Here is a 20968-nt window from a genome sequence, read left to right as displayed (position 1 = left end):
AGTAGAAAATAAGGTACTTCAGTCTATTATCTTGCATTTATTCCAAATATAAAACAAGTTTGATGCCTTGCATATGTAGTTGGTTTTTTTTCTCTGAATATTGTGCAAACTTGGAACTTGCAGTCAAACAAAATACTTTTGAGAGGGCTCTGTTCTTTCCAGCATTGTGTGGTCATATTAGAGGTTTGTCGGAAATTCAGGCTTGGAGATGTAATTAACATTGTGATCCTGTACTAATTGCAGCATGGAGGGAAAGTGGGTATGATGGAATTGATAGTAAGTGGGGGAGAAAACAACCAAGACAATAATGTATCTTTGCCCTTAAGTAAATAATAATAATAATGAAATAATGACAAAATTCTGAAGCAACTGCTTCTAAATGATCTCCAGGAAATTATCTTAAGATGAGGTTACTATGATGAAATTATTAGCTTAGTGGACAAATGGAAAGCAGTGGGTGTTGTTTATAGGGACTTTATCAAGGCTTTTGGTGTTCTTTCCCTTATCCTCAGTCATGAAGTACAGCCTAGGTAGGTGGGGACAGTAAGGTGGATTAAGAACTGGCTGAGCTGCCTGGCTCAAAGGACTGTGATAACTAACACAATATCCAACTGCAGGCTGGTCACTACTGGTGTATTCCCGGTGTCATTACTGGGGCCAGTGCTATTCAGTGTCATTAGTGGCATTAACAACCTGGATGCTGGGACGGGGTGCACCCTCAGCAAGTTTGCAGGTGAACAGAGCAGAGTAGCTGATATGCCAGAAGGTTGTGCTGCCATTCAGAGGAGCCTCAGCGGGCTGGAGGAATGTCAGACAAAAGTCCTGCCCCTGGAGAGGAATAACACCAGCTGATTATCTGGAAGGGAGCTTGGAAGGGAAGGTTCTGGTGGAGACCAAACTGATCATGAGGGAGCAGGATGCCCTTGCAGCAAAGAAGGCTGATGGTGTCCTGGGTTGCATGAGGAGAAGCATTGCCAGGCGGTCAAGGGAAGTGATCCTACTTCAGTACTCAGCACTGGTGAGACACCAGGAGTGCTGGGTTCAGGTCGGGGCTGTGGCCAGGTCAGGGTACAAGAAAGATAAGAACTTCCTGGAGCTAATTCAGTGCAGTGCCACAAAGGTGATTGAGGGCTGGAACATGTTTCATACAGGGAGATAGTGAAAGAGCTGGGAGTGTTCAGCCTGGAGAAGAGAAGGTTCAGGAGATTATATCTATGTGTACTAATATCTGAAAGAAGGCTGTAAAGAAGGCAGAACCAGACTCTTCTCAGTGGCATTCAGTAACAGGAGTGAGTCAGTGGGGCAGGTTGGTCTTGATACTGTGCTGTCGAGGCTCTACGGTTCCTCACTGGCCTGGAGAGCTGCCTGCAGTGTGCCCCATATACCGATGATGTGTGCAAGAGAGGGAAGGTAAGGTTTTCCTAGAAACCGAAATTCCTGGATTGGAGGTGCAAGCTCCTGGGTCCAGTATAACATTTGTAATAATAGTTAAATCTTTATCACTTATCATTTTTATTTGCTGCAGATATAAAATAGGTTTTTTAATTGTAAGAAATTATTAATAAAGTATAAATAACCGTGTTATGTAAGTCAGTTGTTAATACTTTCCTAAATGACATGAGAGAATTTGTGTTAGTAATATAGATAATTGTCAACATATTTTTTCAAGATAATGTGATTTGAGGTAGAGGGAAGTGTTTCTAAGCTACTGGCCTTGCCACCACTTGACTTTGTATGGATTGTTCTGCAAAAAGTTTGTTTAAACAAGCACACAGGAACACTGAGAACATGCTATTCTGTCATTTGTGGGCAGGTCACAAGACTTCTGTTGTGAAATGTGTGGCACGTCTATGAAGACAGCCCTCTTACCACTGACATCTGGAAGCGTGTCAAGCCAGGCAGACAAGGAGGCTAAAGAACTTGCCAGGCAAATTAGCTTCAAGGTGAAGTCACTGTTTAAACTTTTATCTCTCTTGTATAAAATTAGAAAAAAAATACTGAGGAAAAACTTGTAAATCGCAGAAACATTCATAATTTCAGAAAACCTTCATCTATGGCTATTTGGAAGCCTGTTTTCTTGGTATAGTCTAAAAGAGAAAAATAAGAGTGGATCTCTTGAAATTTGCTAGTTAATAAGTTGTGCATCTCAAGCATTGATTGGTTAATTTTAATTCTAGTGGTGACCAGTGTGGTAAAAACTACCTTTTACTTCCCTATTTTCAGACACTAATAACTTGATTGAATTCTCCAGAATTAGTCTTATCATGAAAGTTCTAGGAAAGTTTGGGCAGAGCTAACCTAAATTTTTTACCTTTGTGATTTTTTTTTTTTTCCCTTTTGGCTTATGGAAGGAATAAAACATATTACTACTGAAAAATGGTTGCAAATTCTTTTGACCTACTCTGCTACTATCTGAAGATACTGAAAGTTGAACTCTGGTATGGAAGTTGCTGTGACCGAAAAATGTGTTCTCTAGCTTGTGTTTCAGTGAAAGCAAGGTTTGTTTAGACAAATACATTCCTTAGAGAATTGCATGTCTTGCATGCACAGTGTTGATTTTCACTGGGTTTACCACTAAACTCTTAAGTCAGCCACTGAGGAAGACTACTGTGCATGAGGGCAGGGAGCTACAGTTATTTTATGACAATGCGGCATTAGTGCAGAGCACATCCTCACTAAGGCCAAGGCTGGCAATATGTCCCCTTTTGTCACCTATGTTCTTCTAACGCTGTCCTAAAGGCTACTTTTACTTTTTTTGTGTGCCATGAAAGCAAAGATGGTCATCTTCTGAGCATTCCTGCCAATTTTGCAGGACATGCATGTTCTCATGCCATAACGCTTATGATAAAAACATCTCCAAGTATTTTACAAAGATGAGATAGAGGGACAGAGTTCTAAAGCTGAGCTACTTGGAGAAGCAATGGACTGCTTTTTCCTGGCTTTTTAAAAATATATAAGGGTTTAAAATTGTAGGATTGATTTTTACTTAAGAACTGCTAATCTTCATCAGAGAAATTCTAGAAATATCAGAGTATGTTTTTATTTGGGCTTCTTCTGTGAGAGAAAATTCGTAGCTTACATTTCATACCTTTTTCAGATTTAAAATGAAAGACTTAGGGACATCAGTCTTTAAAGAACATTGGTGCTTTCCATGTACCTATATGCTTGACACCACCTCCTAAGAACAAGCACTTGTCAGGGAAAAAATGAACAAAAGTCTTAGGTTTCTACAGCCTTTTACAATCCGTTGTGGGGTTTTTTTAGTAAGGTAAAACAGTTCTGTCCTCTGATTGCATCCTTCTTCCCATCTCAAATCAAATTTTAGGGGCTGGGGTTTTTTAAGCTTCCTGCTTCTCTGCTTTGCTTGACTTTCTTATCTGTTTGATGTTAGGCTGAGGTGTTCAATTGATGTGTTTGTAATAAACTAATAGTATGAATTACTAGCAGGAAATACAGAAGTTTTTAATCATTTGGATACATTTCATGTCAATTTATAGGGTAAGATTTAACATCAGATTGCTGATTGAGTGTATAATGTGGAGAGTCTCTCTACTAGCAAACATACTAGCAAACTCTGCATTAGCTTCATCCTTAAAGAAGAGATTTCCTAACTTTGTGTAGGTGATCCCAGGATTATTGTGTTTCTTACCAGCTTTAAACAAAGTGGTAATTTAAAAAAAAGCCCCATGTGTGGTATTGAGATAGGAATATGAAATTCAGGAGGGAAAAAAAATCCAACACATTTTCTCATTACGGTTTTCCTGCTTCTGTGAACATCCACCTTTGTTCCTGTCTGTTTTAATAGAAAATTATATTTTGTATTAGTTTTATATTGACTTCCAAAATTTCTTCTGCATTTTAGGTGTTATATAACAGAAATTCCATTTTGCTTAAAAAAGGATAAAGAAAAAGAAATTACTGATAGCATATGTATCACTGTAAAACAGTATAGTTTACCTTCATGTTGCCATTACAAAGCATATTTTGCAGTAAAATTAATTCTCTGCTCACCATCATTATTATGTTTAAATATGTTGGTCATCTTTTGAATGTTAGTCTGACTTCAGTCTAGATACTAGACTTAGTACTTTCATAAACTAAAGTAAATCATATGCACATTTTGTAGTCCTTTATAGAGATTAACAGTAAAGGTTAAATAAGCTCATCTTGGAAAAAGGAAGAGTATGAAAATCAGTACTCACAGGTTCCAGGGAACTTATGATTGAATGTAGGAAAGAAGTGTTTTCAAATTGCTGGAGCAGACTACCCAGACAGGCTGTGGAATCCCCAGCTTTGGAGATGCTCAAAACTTGTCTGGACATGACTCTAGAGAGAGTTGGTCCAGGGACATCTAGAGGTCTATTCCAGTCTAAATTTTTCATAATTCTGTGTTGCTTTGTTGATGATCCATTTTTGAGTCATAACTTTTCCTGTCTGGTATTACTGTTCATAATAATCAAATGCAAGGGGAAAGCAGTGTTGTCAGCTTCTAAATTTTCAAATGTTAAATCCATCTCCAGATTGTTTCGGTGCCATATTTCTTGGATTCTCTTGAGGTAATACACATCAAGAAAGAGAGAACTTAATTTCCTCACACTAAATAGTATAATGAAAGAATATTATACTGTGATCTTATCAGTTTGTTTTCACCATAACTGGTTGTTTTCTAATACACCGTTTGTATTTCTTGCTACTACTACCACCACTACTTATATCTGCATTTGAAGACAGTTACTATATTTGAAGTTGTTGTCCTTGTAATAAATTGGGATCTAGACACATGACTTGGGAGGTGACTTGCTTACTGATAAAAATTGGTCTGGTCATGACTTCTTTTTTTATTTGAAATGTGTCGATTTTAAAAGTATTTCAGTTCAGCACTATAATGGTACGTACTTTTCCATTCCCAAGAGATTATTGCTAGCATGTATACTAGGGTTTGTGTTCTCCTACATGATACTACTGATTTCTTGTCTCAGATTTCCTAGGCATGAAACCTAAATTCTGGGAAATAATGCCTAGTAGACATTTTGTAAATGTATACGAAAGCAGTATCATAAGATACATTTTTTGTTTTACTCTGTGCTGAAATTTAAATACTGAACATTGGCATGCATATACTACCGAATGTAGTGTCATGCATATATGCCCACTCTGTCTGTGAGGCAACTTTGGTACTGAAACCAGTATAGCCACATTACATTAGCACTCACAAGACGCTCCTTAGTCTTGTGGGGAAACAGGCTGTGCTACTTCACTTGTATCAACAGTAGGTCAGCATTGTCTTAAGGACATGCAAAACACAAGTTTTAAAAATGGTGTTATTCTGACATAATGTCCTGGATCTTCTAAAGAATTTTATTTTTTGCTCTCTACATCTGTGCTTTTTTTGAATGTTGTATTTGTTTTTACGTGCAAACAAACTTCAAAATTGTTTTTTAAACTGCACATTTGCAGACTTTTTTAAAGAATGAAAATTTCTTTAATGTATTGCTGTGTGATTGAGATGCAACTGGCACATCTGATTATTACATTTTGGTAAGCCTCATATTCTCTACAATAAAATACACATTCCACAATAAGCCAGATCTTTTTGGAGCAACTTTGATCTTGTCTGTGAAGTGTACATATGTGCTTCTTGTAGGCAGAGGTCAATTCATCCAGGAGGTCTGAGGCTGGACCCTCAAACGCATCAGGACTGAACCACTCTGCTGCTTCATGTGAGCCTCAGCAGGATGGTGCAGCTAGAGCATTCCCAGATCCAACAAGTGCGACGGTATGGTCCATCTTTGAGCTTTATTGGGCATAGTCTGAACATGAAATTGGTTCTCTTAAGCTGAGTCCTGATTAAGAGTATGTAGTTCACATATTTATTCTGGAACTCTTGCATACTTTTATATAAAATCTATTAGCAAATAGTGTGCTGAATAACTTTTAGAAATAGCAATCTCTGCTTTCACTTCCTTCCCTTGAAACAGTAAATAAAGTTCTTTTAGCAGTTCTTCTTCCCAATGTTTCCTTTAATTACATTAAGTGTTGATTAAAATTTTATGGTGTCTGAAGCACTACAATTTACCATCTGCATAATGTAGCATGGGTTTTTTTCAACAGAATTCTTAGCCAGAGGCAAAAAATGTTTCAGTGATAACCTGTAGCTTTTAAATATTAATCAATACGTTCTCCCTGCCTTTTATAACCTCTTAAGTAAGTCTAAAATATTCTTACCATTTGAAGTATGACACTTATGTTTTAAAACTGCTAGGTGTAGGGCTTACATAAAGGTTTCAGAAGTGACTGAGGTCTGGTGATGGGCCAAGGCAGCTGCTGATATAACTGTTGCAAATGCAATCTAAATTCACTGATAAATTGAGGGCAAATCCCAGCTAAGCTGCCTTTTTTAGAGAGGATGGGGCTGCACATTGGTTAAAAAACCTAAAACATGTCAAATAACGTCAGAACATCTGTTGTGTGTTTGAAACATATTTTCAAGCTATGTAGAAATATAAACATGCTAATAGCATACTTTTTTTCCCCACAAGAAGAATTTTTCCAGATTGTTCAGGATTTAATAAACCGTTTTATTTTATTCTTCTTGTTACAAATCCTGGCTAATATAGTAGAAAGAGCTGACATACCAAGGCATTGCTGGTGTTTTCTTGAGGAGAGAAACTTTTTAAAATTAATCACACTTTTAAGAAAACTGGTTTTATCAATTATACTGATTTAATAATTAATGATAAATTTAATTTCCAGAAGAACAGGCCCATGGGAAATCAGACCTTTAAACATATAAATGCATGTAAAATATTTTTATATATGATTAACTGTAAATGATAAGCAGGTTCATGTTTTAGGGAATTAATATTCAGGATTTTTAGTTTTAGTTTGAACCAACACCTGTGTTTCTGAGCTGTCACATTTTGAGTGTTAGGAATTATCTGGAGCCATTCAGTAGGGAAAACAGCCACAAAGTGGAAGAAAGAAATGTGTAACAGGAAAGACTATTTTAAGGAATTTGAGCTTGCTATTTTTGTGTTCTTATTCATGTGAAAGTTAATAGAAATCTTTTCAAAGTAGGGCACTCTGGGCCTTGTTCTGTTTAGATGTGTGAAAGACTACCCATGCTAACCTCAGATCTTTTCTACTCAGCTGGGTTTCTTACATGTGTAAAATCTGTTTATTGAGTTCTTGTTATGTAAAGACCTGATTAAGTCTGCCTTATTAAGTTGTGTTAGATGTAGGCAGCACCAAAACATATTATTCTCTCTTCGTGGATAAAATAAATGTTTGCCATGTACTGTACAATGTGTGTTTAATTAAAAGCTATTGTAGAAAATTTGCTGGGTTTACTCTCTTTGAAAAGAGTATAAAGGGGAGAGGTAGGCCCAGTGCTGAATTCTTGTATTAGTTTGTGTAATTCCTTCTGGTACAGTAGATTAATGTGTCTCACTCTGAAGCCATGGGACCTTTTGTCTTTCTAAACAATACAGAGGTGAATACTAGAAGTAATCTTGCAGAAAAAATGGAGTGTTACCTTTCTTTTGCTCCTAGAACAGTTGTAACCAGTCTTTACATTAAAGACACAATGGTAAATAGGTGCTAAGGAAAGGCTCACCCCTGCGTGAAGGTGAAGGAATCTCTAGACTGTGTTTTACTATGCGACTGCTTCATGTTTGTTCTCTCCAGCAACAGTTCTCCATTCCATAATGTTTTATACCTTTAAGTTGCTTGAAAGGACAGGGATTTTTAAAATGTATTAATGGCAATATATTTGTGAGCACAGTGATGTCCTTTCTGGGACAGGCTTAACATAATTCTTGTATGAAGAGCACACTGAAACGTGTCTCTGGCATGGCATCACTTTGTGTCCATTCCTTTGTTCTGTGGGGGCCCTTATTCCTGAAGAGAGAATTTTTCATTCCATCAGGTGAAAATATATTTTCAATTAGCTCTCCCTTCTGTCAGCTTTCACTTAGGGAAAGGATTGTATGCCCACTGACTAAAGAAGGACCAAGACTTACAGTGTTTCAGTTAAGCATGTGTTTTACCGATTTCAAAACTCAGTTTGAAACCGCTGTTTATATTTTGGCTGTCATTGTGTTACTCAGTACTTCAGTCTTACAGATTCTTGCCCTTTGAAGATACATGCTGTGTAGTTGCCCCATGGATGTGTTTGTCTATGCTGTGGGAGAGGTGCACTCAGAGTTCTTGACTTTCGTGCTTTCCCTACATGACCATGTCTTCCAGGTCACTTCCCTTCCTCCCCACCTTCTCTCGTCTTTTTGCCACACCAGCTGTGGTTGTTCCCATTCACAGCCCTGTTAGTAATGACTGGAATGTGCAACACTGGTGCAGATGTTGCACGTTGGCTGCTAAGTTTTATGTGCCTGTATTATTAAACATTTATCAAGGCTTTAAACAGCTTATTTTTCAAGGAAGAAGAAGAAGGGGAAGGGGTTGGCTCTCATGCCAGTGAGAGCTGCTTCCCAAGAGAACTTGTCACAACAACATTATTGAGGTTTTCTAGGTGCAAGGCAACGAGTACAACAGCATGAGAACAAGAAAAGGAACAACACTACTCTGGAAAATGCTGCCACAGCAACTTGTATAAAAGGATACAGAGCTGCAAAGAACCGTCTTTAGGCATTAATAAGAGTAAAACACCAGCCTGTCCAAGGCATTACGCGACACAGTACATCTGAGGAGTCTAAACCCAGCGCAGAGAACACCTCTGGACTGCTTCTGACAATATTTTCTTTTCTTTTTTTTTTTTTTTCTTTTAATTTGTAGTTGCTGTCTGCTCAGGGCAAAGTAGTGGTACATTATTCTTGTTTCAGTATTCAAATTGCAGGCAAGGTACTACTGAAAGTTGGCTTGATAAAAGTAATTGCCCTTAGTATTAAGGTGAGATCCTTCCACATCTGAGCAAAACAATGTTTTTGAAGGAATATATTATAGATACTCAGGTTTGACTTGGGTTGGACTCGGGTCCAGTGGTCACCTAAATTTTGGTACCAAAATTCTGATCACAGTCCATGGGACTCTTTGGTGGAGACTGGAGAGTACTGCAGTTTACTCAGCAGCAGAGGCTGGTAGGCTGCATTTCTCTGTCTTCCCCCCTGATTGCACTGACTAAATCCATGTGGATTATGGGTGTCTGAACTCCCACCAAATCTGTAGCAATACATTTGGTGTATTAATATGGAATGATGTCCCACCTTGGGGCTTATAGCTAATGAATAAAGTTGATGCTTGATAAGCTTTATCAAGGAACAAGGTAAAAACTGTGGTTAGGCTGTTTTCTGATAAGCTGGGAATACATTAAGCCTCAGTACACCTGTTAGTAAACAATATCCTATAGTAGTGAGCTGCACTGATAGTAGTGGCTGGATGAAGCATTATGAGGGCCAATAAACAGTGTAACTGAAGCCAGCTACTCTTGAGCTGATGAAGGAGGTTTCTGTCAAAAAATGAGGCTGTGTTCTGATGCATGAGATTTATAGAAGCCCTTATCTTTAATCATAAGTTCTGAATGATATATTGGTAAAAAGTGTTTCCCTTTATCTCTGTTAAGGGGTGTCTTAGTTTTGTAATACTACAGCAACAATTTTAAATGTCTTGGCAATTGACAATACTTGTCCCAACTTTGATTCATTAAAAAATAGATGTTTTTCATATTAGCCATTAAGCCATGCTGTGTCAAACTTTGGCTTTTCTTCAGTTGGAAGTTACACAAACAAACAAGTATTTCACCTATCCTGATATCTGCATCTGTCCCCAGATCATTAGTATAAGTGAAAGAGACTTCAGTAACCCAGACGATTTATATGGTTCTGTGTTCCTAGAGTTTGCTGTATTTTTAAAACATCCCTTCTAAGATGATTATTTAATCCTTCTAGTATTCTGATAAAATTTTTTTAAATAATGGCCTGGAGATATAAAGGATGCAATGAATTTCACCATTCTTCAGTAGACTGAACATGTTACAAATTTCCTTACTTGCATTTTGTTAGACGATACAAGTTTTTGTTAACTCTGATATAAGTATATTTTACTGAAATAGCTTATTCATCAAATAATTAATCAGATGTCCTTGGAGCAAAGTTTTCTATCAGTCCAAACAGTTTCAGAAGTTTCAGAAATAATATGACATGTAGTAATATAAATAGTATGTAATAATGTTACATGTGTGTATTAAATGTCTGTAAAGATAAGATCAGCTGCTAAAGGTGGCTACAATGTAACTATTATTAAATATTTCTATTTTTAGTCTGTTAAGCCCTCATCCATATTTCCAGTGTGGTTTGGCAAAAACCATGATTTGGCAGAAATAATTAATGGAACTTGTGTTATGTGAGGTTTTGTGTTAGTCTAAAAAACTTGTAATGTTTGCTTATGAAAAGTTTAAAGACTTGCCATTAGGGTGAAGACAAGATGATTTTGATTTTTTTTGCTAGTACAGTGCATCTGCCACTTTTAGGATTCTTAACAATTTAGTCTTCAAACAAAAAAAAAAATCTATCTATCTATCTGTCATTTAAGATACTGTAGCACCAGGACTCAAATTTATATTGGATCATAATCACTCATTTCTTATCTTTCTTCTGCATGTCTGGTAATAGTTGGCCACTGATTGAGAATCTCAAGGTGGTGCATTAGCTGAGCTTTGGGTGAAGCCACTGGTCTGCTGCCACCCCAATCCATCTATAATTTCCTCAGAAAAATAGCTTAAAACCTTGAAATTCTCAGTGAGATTTCTCTTGAATCACAGATCTGTTCATGTCAGTGTATGACGGCTTGTTCTGTTCAGAGCAGGGCCTTTCTGTTTTATTATTAAAGTTTTGCAGTGATGAGAAGATGTGTGGGACAGCCAGTGCTAGTTACTTTTGTTAGTAAGATGGACTAGGAATATTTATAGATTTTTAAAATTTCTTTAAAAACTATTAGAAGAAAAACACTGCCTACTTGAATTGGTAGTTCTTGTGTCCTGAATTCACTTTTGTCCCCCTCACCTTCTGGATGATGGGAATGTAGATGAGTCTAGGAATTTCATTTTTCAAAGACTTGGCTTCCCTAAGTCTTTATTTTCCTTGGCATGAGGAGCTTTCAAGTGAGTTCAGTGTGAAGCAATTTATTTTTTTTGCAGTGTACTGGAAATCATGACAGGCTGCTTGGGGTGTTAGTGGCTGTCTCTGCTGATAAAATGTGTCTTTTAAAAACATTTTTCTTTGAAGCTACCCAAGCTGCTTTGCTTATTTAGGCAAGACACCTGTGTAAACAGGCAAGTTGTCAAATGTGGCAAGTAATTGCGTAAGTACTTCCTTGCCAGTGATAAACAGTGGGAAATAATAATGATGAGGAGGTAGGAATGGAAAGCCTCTTCCCTGGGCTAGACAAATCACTGACGAGGTGAAAATTTGTCCACACGCAGACCAAGTGATATTTATTGTTTTGTGGATTGTCAAACCTGATACGCAGTTGAGGACATTCCCTATCTGGTCGTGTGGAAAGGTTATCTTTTATGGATATCGTAGATGGCTGAAGCAGTGCTTAAGGTTATGGGTATTGTGTCCATTAAAAGGCTTTGGAAACAAATATAAAATGTCCGGAGTTCTAGTTTTACCTGCTGTAATGATAATCTTTTAGAAGGAAAGGGGGAGAAAGCTAACTCTGGAAAATAGCTGCAAGTTGCTTTAAATAGGAATACCAGAAAGCTGTTCTGAGGACTGAAAATAAGACTTAAAAATTTTAAAATCTGCGATTTTTTCTCAGAGCTTCTTTTTTTTTTTAAACACTTCAAAGTTGAACCTTGTCAAATGCTTATTTCTTATGACTGTCCTGTATCACTATTTTTGATACTAAATGTCGGAAGTTTGAGCTTTTTAGTCTTGCAAGAAGGATTAGACTGGTGGAAGATCAGATGTCATATTTTCTAGTTCATAAGATTGAAACTTGTTTTCTTCAGTGTAAAACTCGTGAGGAGAACATGATTCGCTGAAGTTTCTTTTTTAGTACTTGTAATGTCACACCCAATTTGACCAGTAGAGGGCAATAGATAAGTGCCTGCACACGTGCTGTGCTTGGGAACGCCTGCTGGTATCACGTAGGTGGTTTGTGGTTAGGACTTTTGTTGTGATTTTTTTTTTTTCAGTGGTGGTGGTGGTGATGAGAACAGACTTCTGAACTCAGCTGTCCAAAGGAAGCACTGCAGCATTGCTTAATTACAGTACTTGGACTTCTCTCCATCCTTCCTTTGGCTTCCCCAACTTGTTTCCCCTTCAGTATAGGTGACATTGCAAATCCTCAGAGATTTAACTATCTGGAGGATTATTAAAGATTTTGTGAGCAGCAAAGAGTTAAAACAAATCATAGACAAAGATATTTGAAATCTCTTTAACACAAATATGGTTTGACAGAATTCCTTCAGCCTTTTGTTGTCCATAGGACTGCTAATTTTCAGCTATAACAATCTTGTAATTATTAGTGACATGTATTAACAGTTATCTGAAGAGTACATTTTAGTCCTTATGATTTTATCTCTTGCTAATCTTATGTGCTGTATTGTCTCACAACTCCCAACATTTCTTTTCCAGTCTGAAACTCAGAACAGCAGTGCAGTGGCTGGCCAGGAGCGTACTCCAGCTGTGTCCACTACCACCACCTCGATGAGTCCTCGGCAGCGCCGTGCGCAGCAGCAGAGCCAGAGACGGGCCCCGACTTCAACCGACTTCAACCGGGCACAGCAGCCGAGGGTCAACACGAACCACACGGGCTCAACTGTGCTCATCGTCCTGCTGACCTTTGCGCTGGCAGCTCTCATATTTCGTAGAATATGTTTGGCTAACGAGTATATATTTGAGTTGTAAGGTGGTTTGTCCTAACAGCAGTGACTTGAATGCTTCACTGAACATTCTGTATTGGCTATGACATGGAAACTGTTTACAAAGGTTACTTTTGTATTTACGCTTAAATCCTTATGAATGTTAATGTACCTACGGATACATTACTTGTAAGAAAAGCAAAGTTGGACATGCAGCTACAAGTTTTAATTGAGTGCCCGCTAGATACTTGGAGAAACAGTGCAGTGGAGTAGTAACATTAAGGCATGTGGAATGGGACTAAATTTGTGTCACTTATAAACTAGAAAAAGACAATTTTTAAGAAGTGGTTGATTAAGTTTTTTACGGGGCATAAACACCCATCTAAGTACCCTAAGTTAGTATGAGATTTGACATTGGAGAGGGGGTTACAAAATGAAACACTACTATGTGTTTGTGTCTGGTGAACTCCTAATTTAGAGGGAATACAATTTTGTAACCACTTTAGTTTGCCATGACACATTTCCAGAGGGGAAACACATACAAATTGGTTGTGATGCTGCTTTGTGTGTGTGGAAGGGGGAAAGGAGTATGGGAGGAAAGTAGGTGCCAGAAAACTACTTGCATTATTTTGATTTTTATTTTTCGGAACAAAGATTGGATAATCTTTTGAAAGATTTGAATGTCCTCTTCTAGTACTTTCAATTGTATATCTTGTTTTTAAAATTTGAAGATTATACGAAACATGTCTATTCTTGCAATAGTTATAAATATGTAATATAATTATTTACCCAGAGCTATTGTCTTTTAATTATACCAGAAATATACATAATGTGTTGAACTGAATGTTTCATATGTAGTTTTATTTACTAAAGAAAATTTAAACCTTATTATACTTAAATTCTCATATATATGAACATGCTTAAGAGAAATATTTATTACAACCCTGCTAGTAATAAAGTTTCAAGCCAGTCTTTGGATATGTTTCACATATCACATGGCAGTTGGTTTCTTGTTTGTCTGGGGTTTTTTTTGGTTGGTTGGGTTTTTGTGTGGGGGTTTCTTTTGGTTGGTTGGTTTTTTTCTTTGTTACTTTCGGGGCTTTTTTTAATGCGTTCTTTTTTTTTTTTTTTAACCTAAAATCAATACTTTGCACCCAGAGATGATCTTATAATAAGTTTATTTTAAAAGTCCCTGGTAATATTCATGAATACTGTGAAAAAGCATGTACAAGCAGTAGGCCTACAATTGTTAGGGTTTTGAGAAGATTCATCTGTGACTGTTTAAATACTGAAGTAGAAGACAGCAATGGGTGGGATAATTTTCCTCTTGTATTATTACTGTTCAAATTATTGTTCAGCATGTTTATTTCATAGACAAGGAAATTTAGCTAGCTTTCATTTTGTTGCTGTCAAACATGGTAGTGATGCCTGAAGTGGCTACCTAAAAACATTTGAGACTAGACAGGTAGACAGGAGTAAGGGAATAAAGGTAAGTATTTATTTGAAAGGCCTTCAGAGATACACCCTGGGGAGCCAGAGGCTGCTGCCAAGATGGACCCCAAGATGGACAACAGGTCACGAGTTCTTCACACTTTTATAGGTTTGGTTCATTTGCATGTCAGGGCTAATTCTCCAATTAAAGCTTCAGTTAATGATGTAATTTCCCCAAGCCTACCCCCCCTTTAGAGGCTTCTGGTTTATACTTTTTCGGCCTAGGGATGGTCTGGGTGTCCTTGAAGACAAAGCCTGGAGAGGCTTTGTTATGTCTACCTAGCAGGAGAGAGCAGAAGTTAACAGGTTACAGGAAACTTCAGAGTTACACACCAGGCAGTATAGGATTTGAAAAATATGAAAGTTAAAACCTAAGGCATCAATACCAATGACTTAAGTGAGATTCTCATCCTGTTTTTCAGCAAGTATTTATCAAGCTACCTAGAGCTTTCCTAAATTTTGTCTACTATATATTACTGTTTTGCAACACTAAAGTAGCTATAACAACTTCCAAAATAAGGAAAGCCCGTTTTGCGTCTAAGGGGGATTTGTAAGTATATAAAAACCCCTAAATCTGAGTCTTTTAGGGTTTCTCTGTATTGTTGGTAATCTTGTTTGCAGGTATAAGGGAGCAAAGGTGAAAAAATAATTTCTGTGAGAAGTTCAGACAAAAGTCTATATTTGTTCAGCAGTTACACTTTGTGCTGCAGGCTAATTTGATATCAATATATTAACATCTTTTAACCTGATTTGTCTATTTCATTAGAAATTAAATAAAAACAAGCAGAAACCACTACACAAATTCCCCCCTAAAATCACACAGCAAAACCCTAAAAAACCTGTTCAGGTCCTGTAGCCTCTAAAATAGAAGTACTGTGTTTCCTTGTTGTGTGGTGCTTGAATCCCTGTTCAATTCAAGTACTGCAAACATGGGCTCACGGAAGAGAGTTCTGGAAGAGGTATGACCCACTAGACATTCTGCTGGATTTTGAGTCGCTTGCTGCTCTGGAGCGTTTGCTCTGAATGTGCTCTGCTTTTCCTGCAGAATCCCTGCTGTGCCAAGCAGACTTCTGCCCTCCTGTGAGTACCACACACCGGCTGTTGTTAACACAGCCCGGTGTTCCGCAGAGAGGCCAAATCAGCATTGCCCTGTGACCAGGCTCTGAGGAAATAGGCCTTGAATGGATTTTGGAAACAGCCTCTTCCTTGTGATTAAAGAAATAGCTGCTTTGTATCTTTTAATTTTAGTTTTGATCTTCTTTGATAAAAGTTAAAATGCCTGATTGTGCAAATAACTATTTGAAAAAACAAAAAAAAGGTGACTTGGTTTATGTGAATGCAATTGCATGTATAGATTGGGAGTTACTGTTTTAATTTTCCTTTGAAGTTAACTGTAAATAAAGTCAGCATTTTCAGGGGACGTAGCTCATGTTCTGTCTTCAACAGCATGAAGAGCCAGACAGAAAATAAAACTTCACCTGCCCTAAATCCATTAAAATCCACTCATATTACAATGAGATACATGCCTGAAACGCGGCACAGGCAGTTACCAGTTGAAAAAGATGCCATACAGAGGATCAAAAAATGTAGAAAGCCTAATGAAAAGGGACAGCCTGGTTTTGCAGTCTGGCAGGAGGATAGCGCTGAGATTAGGGGATTGAGCAAAAAGCCGGCATGCAGAATTGCAGGTTTTTATATAATGGCTTTAGTAAGTATCCTTTAGGACCCAGTGGAAATGTTTAGTGAGGCAAACTTGGTGAGTAATGGCCAATCATTTAGCGGTGATGAGGGAAAAGCTCTGAGTGCGAAGCCCCTTGAAAGCCTGTCGAATGCATCACGCCGGGAGCGCAGCGTTTCTGACACTGATCGCCGACCAACGCGCCACACCAGAATTGGAGTTGATTCAATGTTTAAGCCTGGGGGATCTTGTACTACAGGAGGTCACTGGAGTGCAGAGTGCCCGGCTCCCATTTCCAGCAAGATGCCTTATTTCACAAAACTCCTTTTATTAATATTCTGCTTAGTTCTTGTTGTGGAAAGCAGAAAACACAGGAGGAGGAGGTGGACCCATCTGGGTATGCAGAGGGCAAGGTAAGGGTTGCTAAACCATGTATGTATCTTTTCCTGGAGTGTTACAAATATATTACTACAGGGAAATAAAAACCCACTCTGACAATGTCTTTGTGTGCATTGTGTGTGCAAACAGCTTTATAGGTAATGTCTTTATAGCAGTGTCTGGTAGTATAATCAGTTTTATCTGTAAGTGGACACTTCTAATGCTAACCTTGATTAACTGTGAGTGAGGCAGGTTTTGCAGAGAAGTGGACTACTTCAGCACGGATTGTGGTAAAATTATTCTTAGCCATAAACGCAAATTACTGAGAGAATTCAGAGGAGTTGCAGTTAACAGAGGTGTTCAAATGTGCGTACTGTTTAATGTTTCAGCGCTGTTTCAGGGGCAGGTTATTTACCTGCTTGCTGGAATGTCTGTGTTACTTACATTCACTTGGAATTGCCCATTATGCTCTGATAATTTGAGATGGGGATGTTGGTTTGCACACATTGTGGTAATTAATAACAAAATAAATCCTGGAAGTTACCCAGGGATTGTAAAATTAGAAATATATTTTGAAGAAATACATGGAAGCTTTAAAAAAAAAGTTAAGTGAAAGCACAAGAAAGAGTTAAAGGTCTTAGTAAAGTTTATTAGATTTACTGCTGCTGAGATTTATCCAGAGGTTTACATTAGAACAGATAATCTTGCAAACCTGTCAGACAGTCCAAAGTATGTTATCCTTTTTTGTGGTTATGTCATCCAGTGGCAATTGTATCTTGCAAGACTATTCATTGTTTGAAGGGCTCAAAAATAAAATTGGGTTAATCCATCTTATTAAGTGGTTTACTATGGCAGTAAACTTTCATATTTTCATTTATTTTTGTGAATTTCTTGGTTTATCACTCAACACTTTTATAGGGAGCAGTGTTACTTGAATGTTTTGAAAAGAAATATGATGTAATTGGAAGCAAAGAAAACATAATATGCTATCAGGTTTACACTACGTATTGAAAAAATACAGTGGCATATGCTTTTAGTGACGTAAATGTTAAAAAGCTGAAACAGCCTGGGCCTGACCCTGAAATCCTAAAGTCTACTGAAGTTTTACCACTTTTGTTCACAGAATCTCAATTATTGAGTGAAATCTTTCACTGAACTCTGAAAATATTTCAAAATCTGTATTCTGAGGAAGGCGGGGGATTGAACAGTAGCACTTCCTTGCAAACCTTTTTTCTGTGTAGTAGAGATCATGTGCTTTGAAGTAACAAAAGAGTATAAATCCTTCTTTAAATATTAATTTGCCCCGAAGTAGAGCTATTCCCTGGGTTAAAAGCTTTGTACTTTATTTGAACATGGTGAAAATAATTTACAGTTTTTACAGTGCCAATATTTTCATGAGCTGTGACTGTGGCAGTCGAAGCACTGCTAAAATTATTTTTATAAATATACTGTAAAGAATAACAATACTATTTCGTTTTCTGTGATGTAATGATTAATGAACAATTTTCCATCTAGGTAGGACCTGAGGAACTATATGCCAGATATAGATATATATACACGCACCACCACCCCCCTACAATTCCTATGCAATGTAGTTATTTAAAATTTTATAAAATCAGATTTTAGGGATTGTCAAATGTGAATTACGTTTTAAATACAGAGAATTCTGCAATGTTGCAACAAAAAGAAGTGTATGGAGCAGTGTCATTAATATTTTAATTTTTAGTTATGTAGAAAAAATTTTGTTGTCCCTAAACCAACAATGAATAGTGGACTGTTCTAGTAAAAGGAAACTAAAACTAGTTCCTAGGCTGGTTTCCTAATCATGTAAGAAAAATTAAAAGAATGATCTTTTGAATGATTTCATCACATTTTCTGCCTAGTATTTCTCTTGCTGACTTATGGTAAGAAATAGAGTAAATTTTACTGTAAACTTTTCTTATTCAAGAAAATTTATTCCTGTGTTTGGGAATGTACATTTGGTAAGTTTGATATTTTGTGTCCACGAAGGGGATAAATCAGCCTGGTGTAAAGACCTTTATACTGACTTGAAGAAGATAGCTTGGGTTGTGCAGGTGCAGAACCCCTTCAGTGCTGTAGTTTCTTACGTGGGCATTGCACAGAGGTTCCCCTGGCGCAGAGGTCCTTCCCCAGGGAGCTCTGGGAGCTTGGGGTGGCTGGTCCTGCAGGTTCTGGGGCAGCTCTCTGCCACCGTTCTGCAGAGGAGTTGTTGAGCCTGTGCCTAAGTGGGAAAGGAACATGGGGAAAGTCAGGTTAGGAACACAAATTAACAAATGCCAGGTTAAGGGTTGCCTGTGCATCCTTAATTACTTGCAGTGGTTTGTGTTAATAAATTGTAACACATTCTTTTTTCAGTGAGCAGTGCCTCGCTCAGCATGCTGAATGGATAATCCTTGCTTGATTAGAAACTGCCTTGCATTTAATTTTCTCTTACTCCTGCATCCCCCCCTCACTGCTAACACATCTCTCCTCCTACACATTGAGGTATAACATAAAGAAACAACTGCCTCTGTGCATCACTGCCCTGACTGTTGCCCGACACTGCTTCATGTTACGCTCTGGAGAGCCCAGGCTTTGTGTAGGAAATTGGTGTGCGCTCATCACTTAGCAGCTCCCAGCTTTGTACTTTGACAGTAGTTTTTCACATTTTCCAGGGTGTAGAGTCTCTGCCACTTATATTGAGAAACTGTTTGAAGGGTATCAGTGATACTTGTTTGTATGAAGCTGAGGGTGTTCTTGCTGATGTGCAAGATATACAAATGGTGCACGAAACCAAGGGCTCTAGGACTGTAACAGCATTGTTGGTTAAAAAAGTTCTCTCCTCTTTAAACAGAAACAATTCTTCGCAGAAGTCAGATTTATCAAATTCATGCCCCTTGAATGAAATCTAAACAGCAATAAAATTATATATGAAAAACATGGCAAAAAAAGACAAAGGGAGATGGGTGGATTTAAATGAATAGTGGTGAATTGCAGAGTGTGCATAAAGCTGAAAGAAACCCTGACAAATCTATAATCAGAAATGCTAAAGACCATAAGTACATCAGGGAGGATTTATGTGATACTGGTGATCAGATTGTCAGTAAAGGCACCCGGCAGGCAGCAGTGTTCAGAGCATCCTTCAGCTCTGCAAGAGCATTAGCAGCTGGTGTCACCTTTGCTGCAGGTAATGAGATGTTCCCAATGCCAAACAGCAGTGGGGCTGGCACGGGGTGCCTGCCAGAGGAGAGCAGAAGATACGGCAGAGCTGATGTCAAACATCAGCTGTTATAAAAGCTGTGTTATAAAGATTTTTTTTTTCAAACAAACTTGATCTTGAATTGGATTAAATAGACAAAAGTAGTAATAAACTTTAAAGGCTGTGTAGACTTCCTGTCATTAAAAATATCTCAACACAAAAACTTTTTAAATGGATTAAATTGATTTAAAAGGGGCTGACAGAGCTCTTTCTATAAAATCTGAATCGGCCATCATAATACCTGAAGGATTGGGCACAAACTGATGATTAAATGATGGTTATTAAATGCAACCCCTGGCTCAGGATGTGCCTGAAAACCTCTTTTCTTCCTAAGACAGTGTCTGTGTCCCCAACCATCCCGCTGAAGCCTCTGCAGCCACAGACTGTTTTCAGCAGCTCTCCTGTGTGCTCTTTGCCGTTTGATGATTTTTAAAGAATTGATCAAAATGTAGCATTTCAGTGAGGCTGAGCCATTGATTTACAAGATAACACTGCCAGGGTTTTCCATACTAATTCCTCATACAATGTGCAATCCAATGTTTTAGCGGATTTTAATTAGATTTTTTTTACCCTCTTCTTTGAGGAGAGAGACTTGGTTGAACATTCACTGGTACTTTGGCTTCTCCCTGATAATTAAAGTCAAGCAGACACAGGCAGATCCTTCTTCCCAACTTGCAGCTTTTCGGGCGCAGAGGCTGCGCTGTGGATGGTGAAGTGGAGCGCTTTGGCAGCAGCCCTAACCTTTGCAGCAAAACAAAGCTTCCCCCCTGCAGCAAGCAGTTAAAAGCTAAACTTTTGCCTCCAACCATTCCCATTAATGGCTGTGCTTGGTTTTACACCCCTGCGTTTAGGTAACCATTAATGCAGCCTTGTCCGGGCACTTGCTCCAGCTGGCTCTTTCTCACAGCCGGCGGGGGGAGAAGCCCTGACATCCCGAGTGAAACAGGAGCCCAAAGTAACCTGAGGGAGATCCAACTTTTCCTATGTAGCATGTGCCCTGGGGTACAAGGGGTTATATTCCTTCAAAACATCTATTTGATATAATTATTTTAAAATTCTGTTGCTTCCTTTTCACCTCCTTTTTATAAGGAAATGGATTATTGATGTTAGCAGCAGCTATCCACACCCTTTAGGTTTCATAATTTCTTTCTTGAAATGAGTGCTCTGATGGGAAACTTTTCATCTAATTTGTGATTTATGCTCCCTTTGGCTCATACTTATCATGCTTTATATTTTAATGAAGCTAAGAACCCCTTTCCATACCCACACCTATGAGAGGTGTGATTGTTTTATAAGTTCTGAATTTTTGACCAATACTTTAAGCCTAAGTAGTCTCTCTATT

The 20968-nt window shown here is 38.0% G+C and overlaps 2 protein-coding genes across 4 annotated transcripts in view; both read left to right on the top strand.

The window, feature by feature from the left end:
• Window positions 1-13814, top strand: part of UBE2J1 (ubiquitin conjugating enzyme E2 J1) — a 28947-nt gene extending 15133 nt beyond the window's left edge. The window contains exons 6-8 of one of the 2 annotated variants that reach the window (XM_032105046.1): window positions 1814-1943; window positions 5645-5776; window positions 12594-13814. In XM_032105046.1, coding sequence (XP_031960937.1) covers window positions 1814-1943; window positions 5645-5776; window positions 12594-12866 — 535 coding nt within the window. In that variant the 3' untranslated portion in view covers window positions 12867-13814. The remainder of the gene's footprint in view (window positions 1-1813; window positions 1944-5644; window positions 5777-12593) is intronic. The other variant, XM_032105048.1, reaches the window with a different exon arrangement.
• Window positions 13815-14619: 805 nt separating this feature from the next.
• Window positions 14620-20968, top strand: part of LOC116442245 (gamma-aminobutyric acid receptor subunit rho-2-like) — a 39563-nt gene continuing 33214 nt past the window's right edge. For both annotated transcript variants that reach the window (XM_032105042.1, XM_032105041.1), the window contains exon 1: window positions 14620-16402. In XM_032105042.1, the coding sequence (XP_031960933.1) occupies window positions 16047-16402 (356 nt within the window). In that variant the 5' untranslated portion in view covers window positions 14620-16046. The remainder of the gene's footprint in view (window positions 16403-20968) is intronic.

Source organism: Corvus moneduloides, chromosome 3 (genome assembly GCF_009650955.1).
Source record: "Corvus moneduloides isolate bCorMon1 chromosome 3, bCorMon1.pri, whole genome shotgun sequence".
Classification (NCBI taxonomy): domain Eukaryota; kingdom Metazoa; phylum Chordata; class Aves; order Passeriformes; family Corvidae; genus Corvus; species Corvus moneduloides.
Note: the sequence above shows the minus strand (reverse complement) of the source record. Positions and strands in the feature narration are given on the sequence as shown.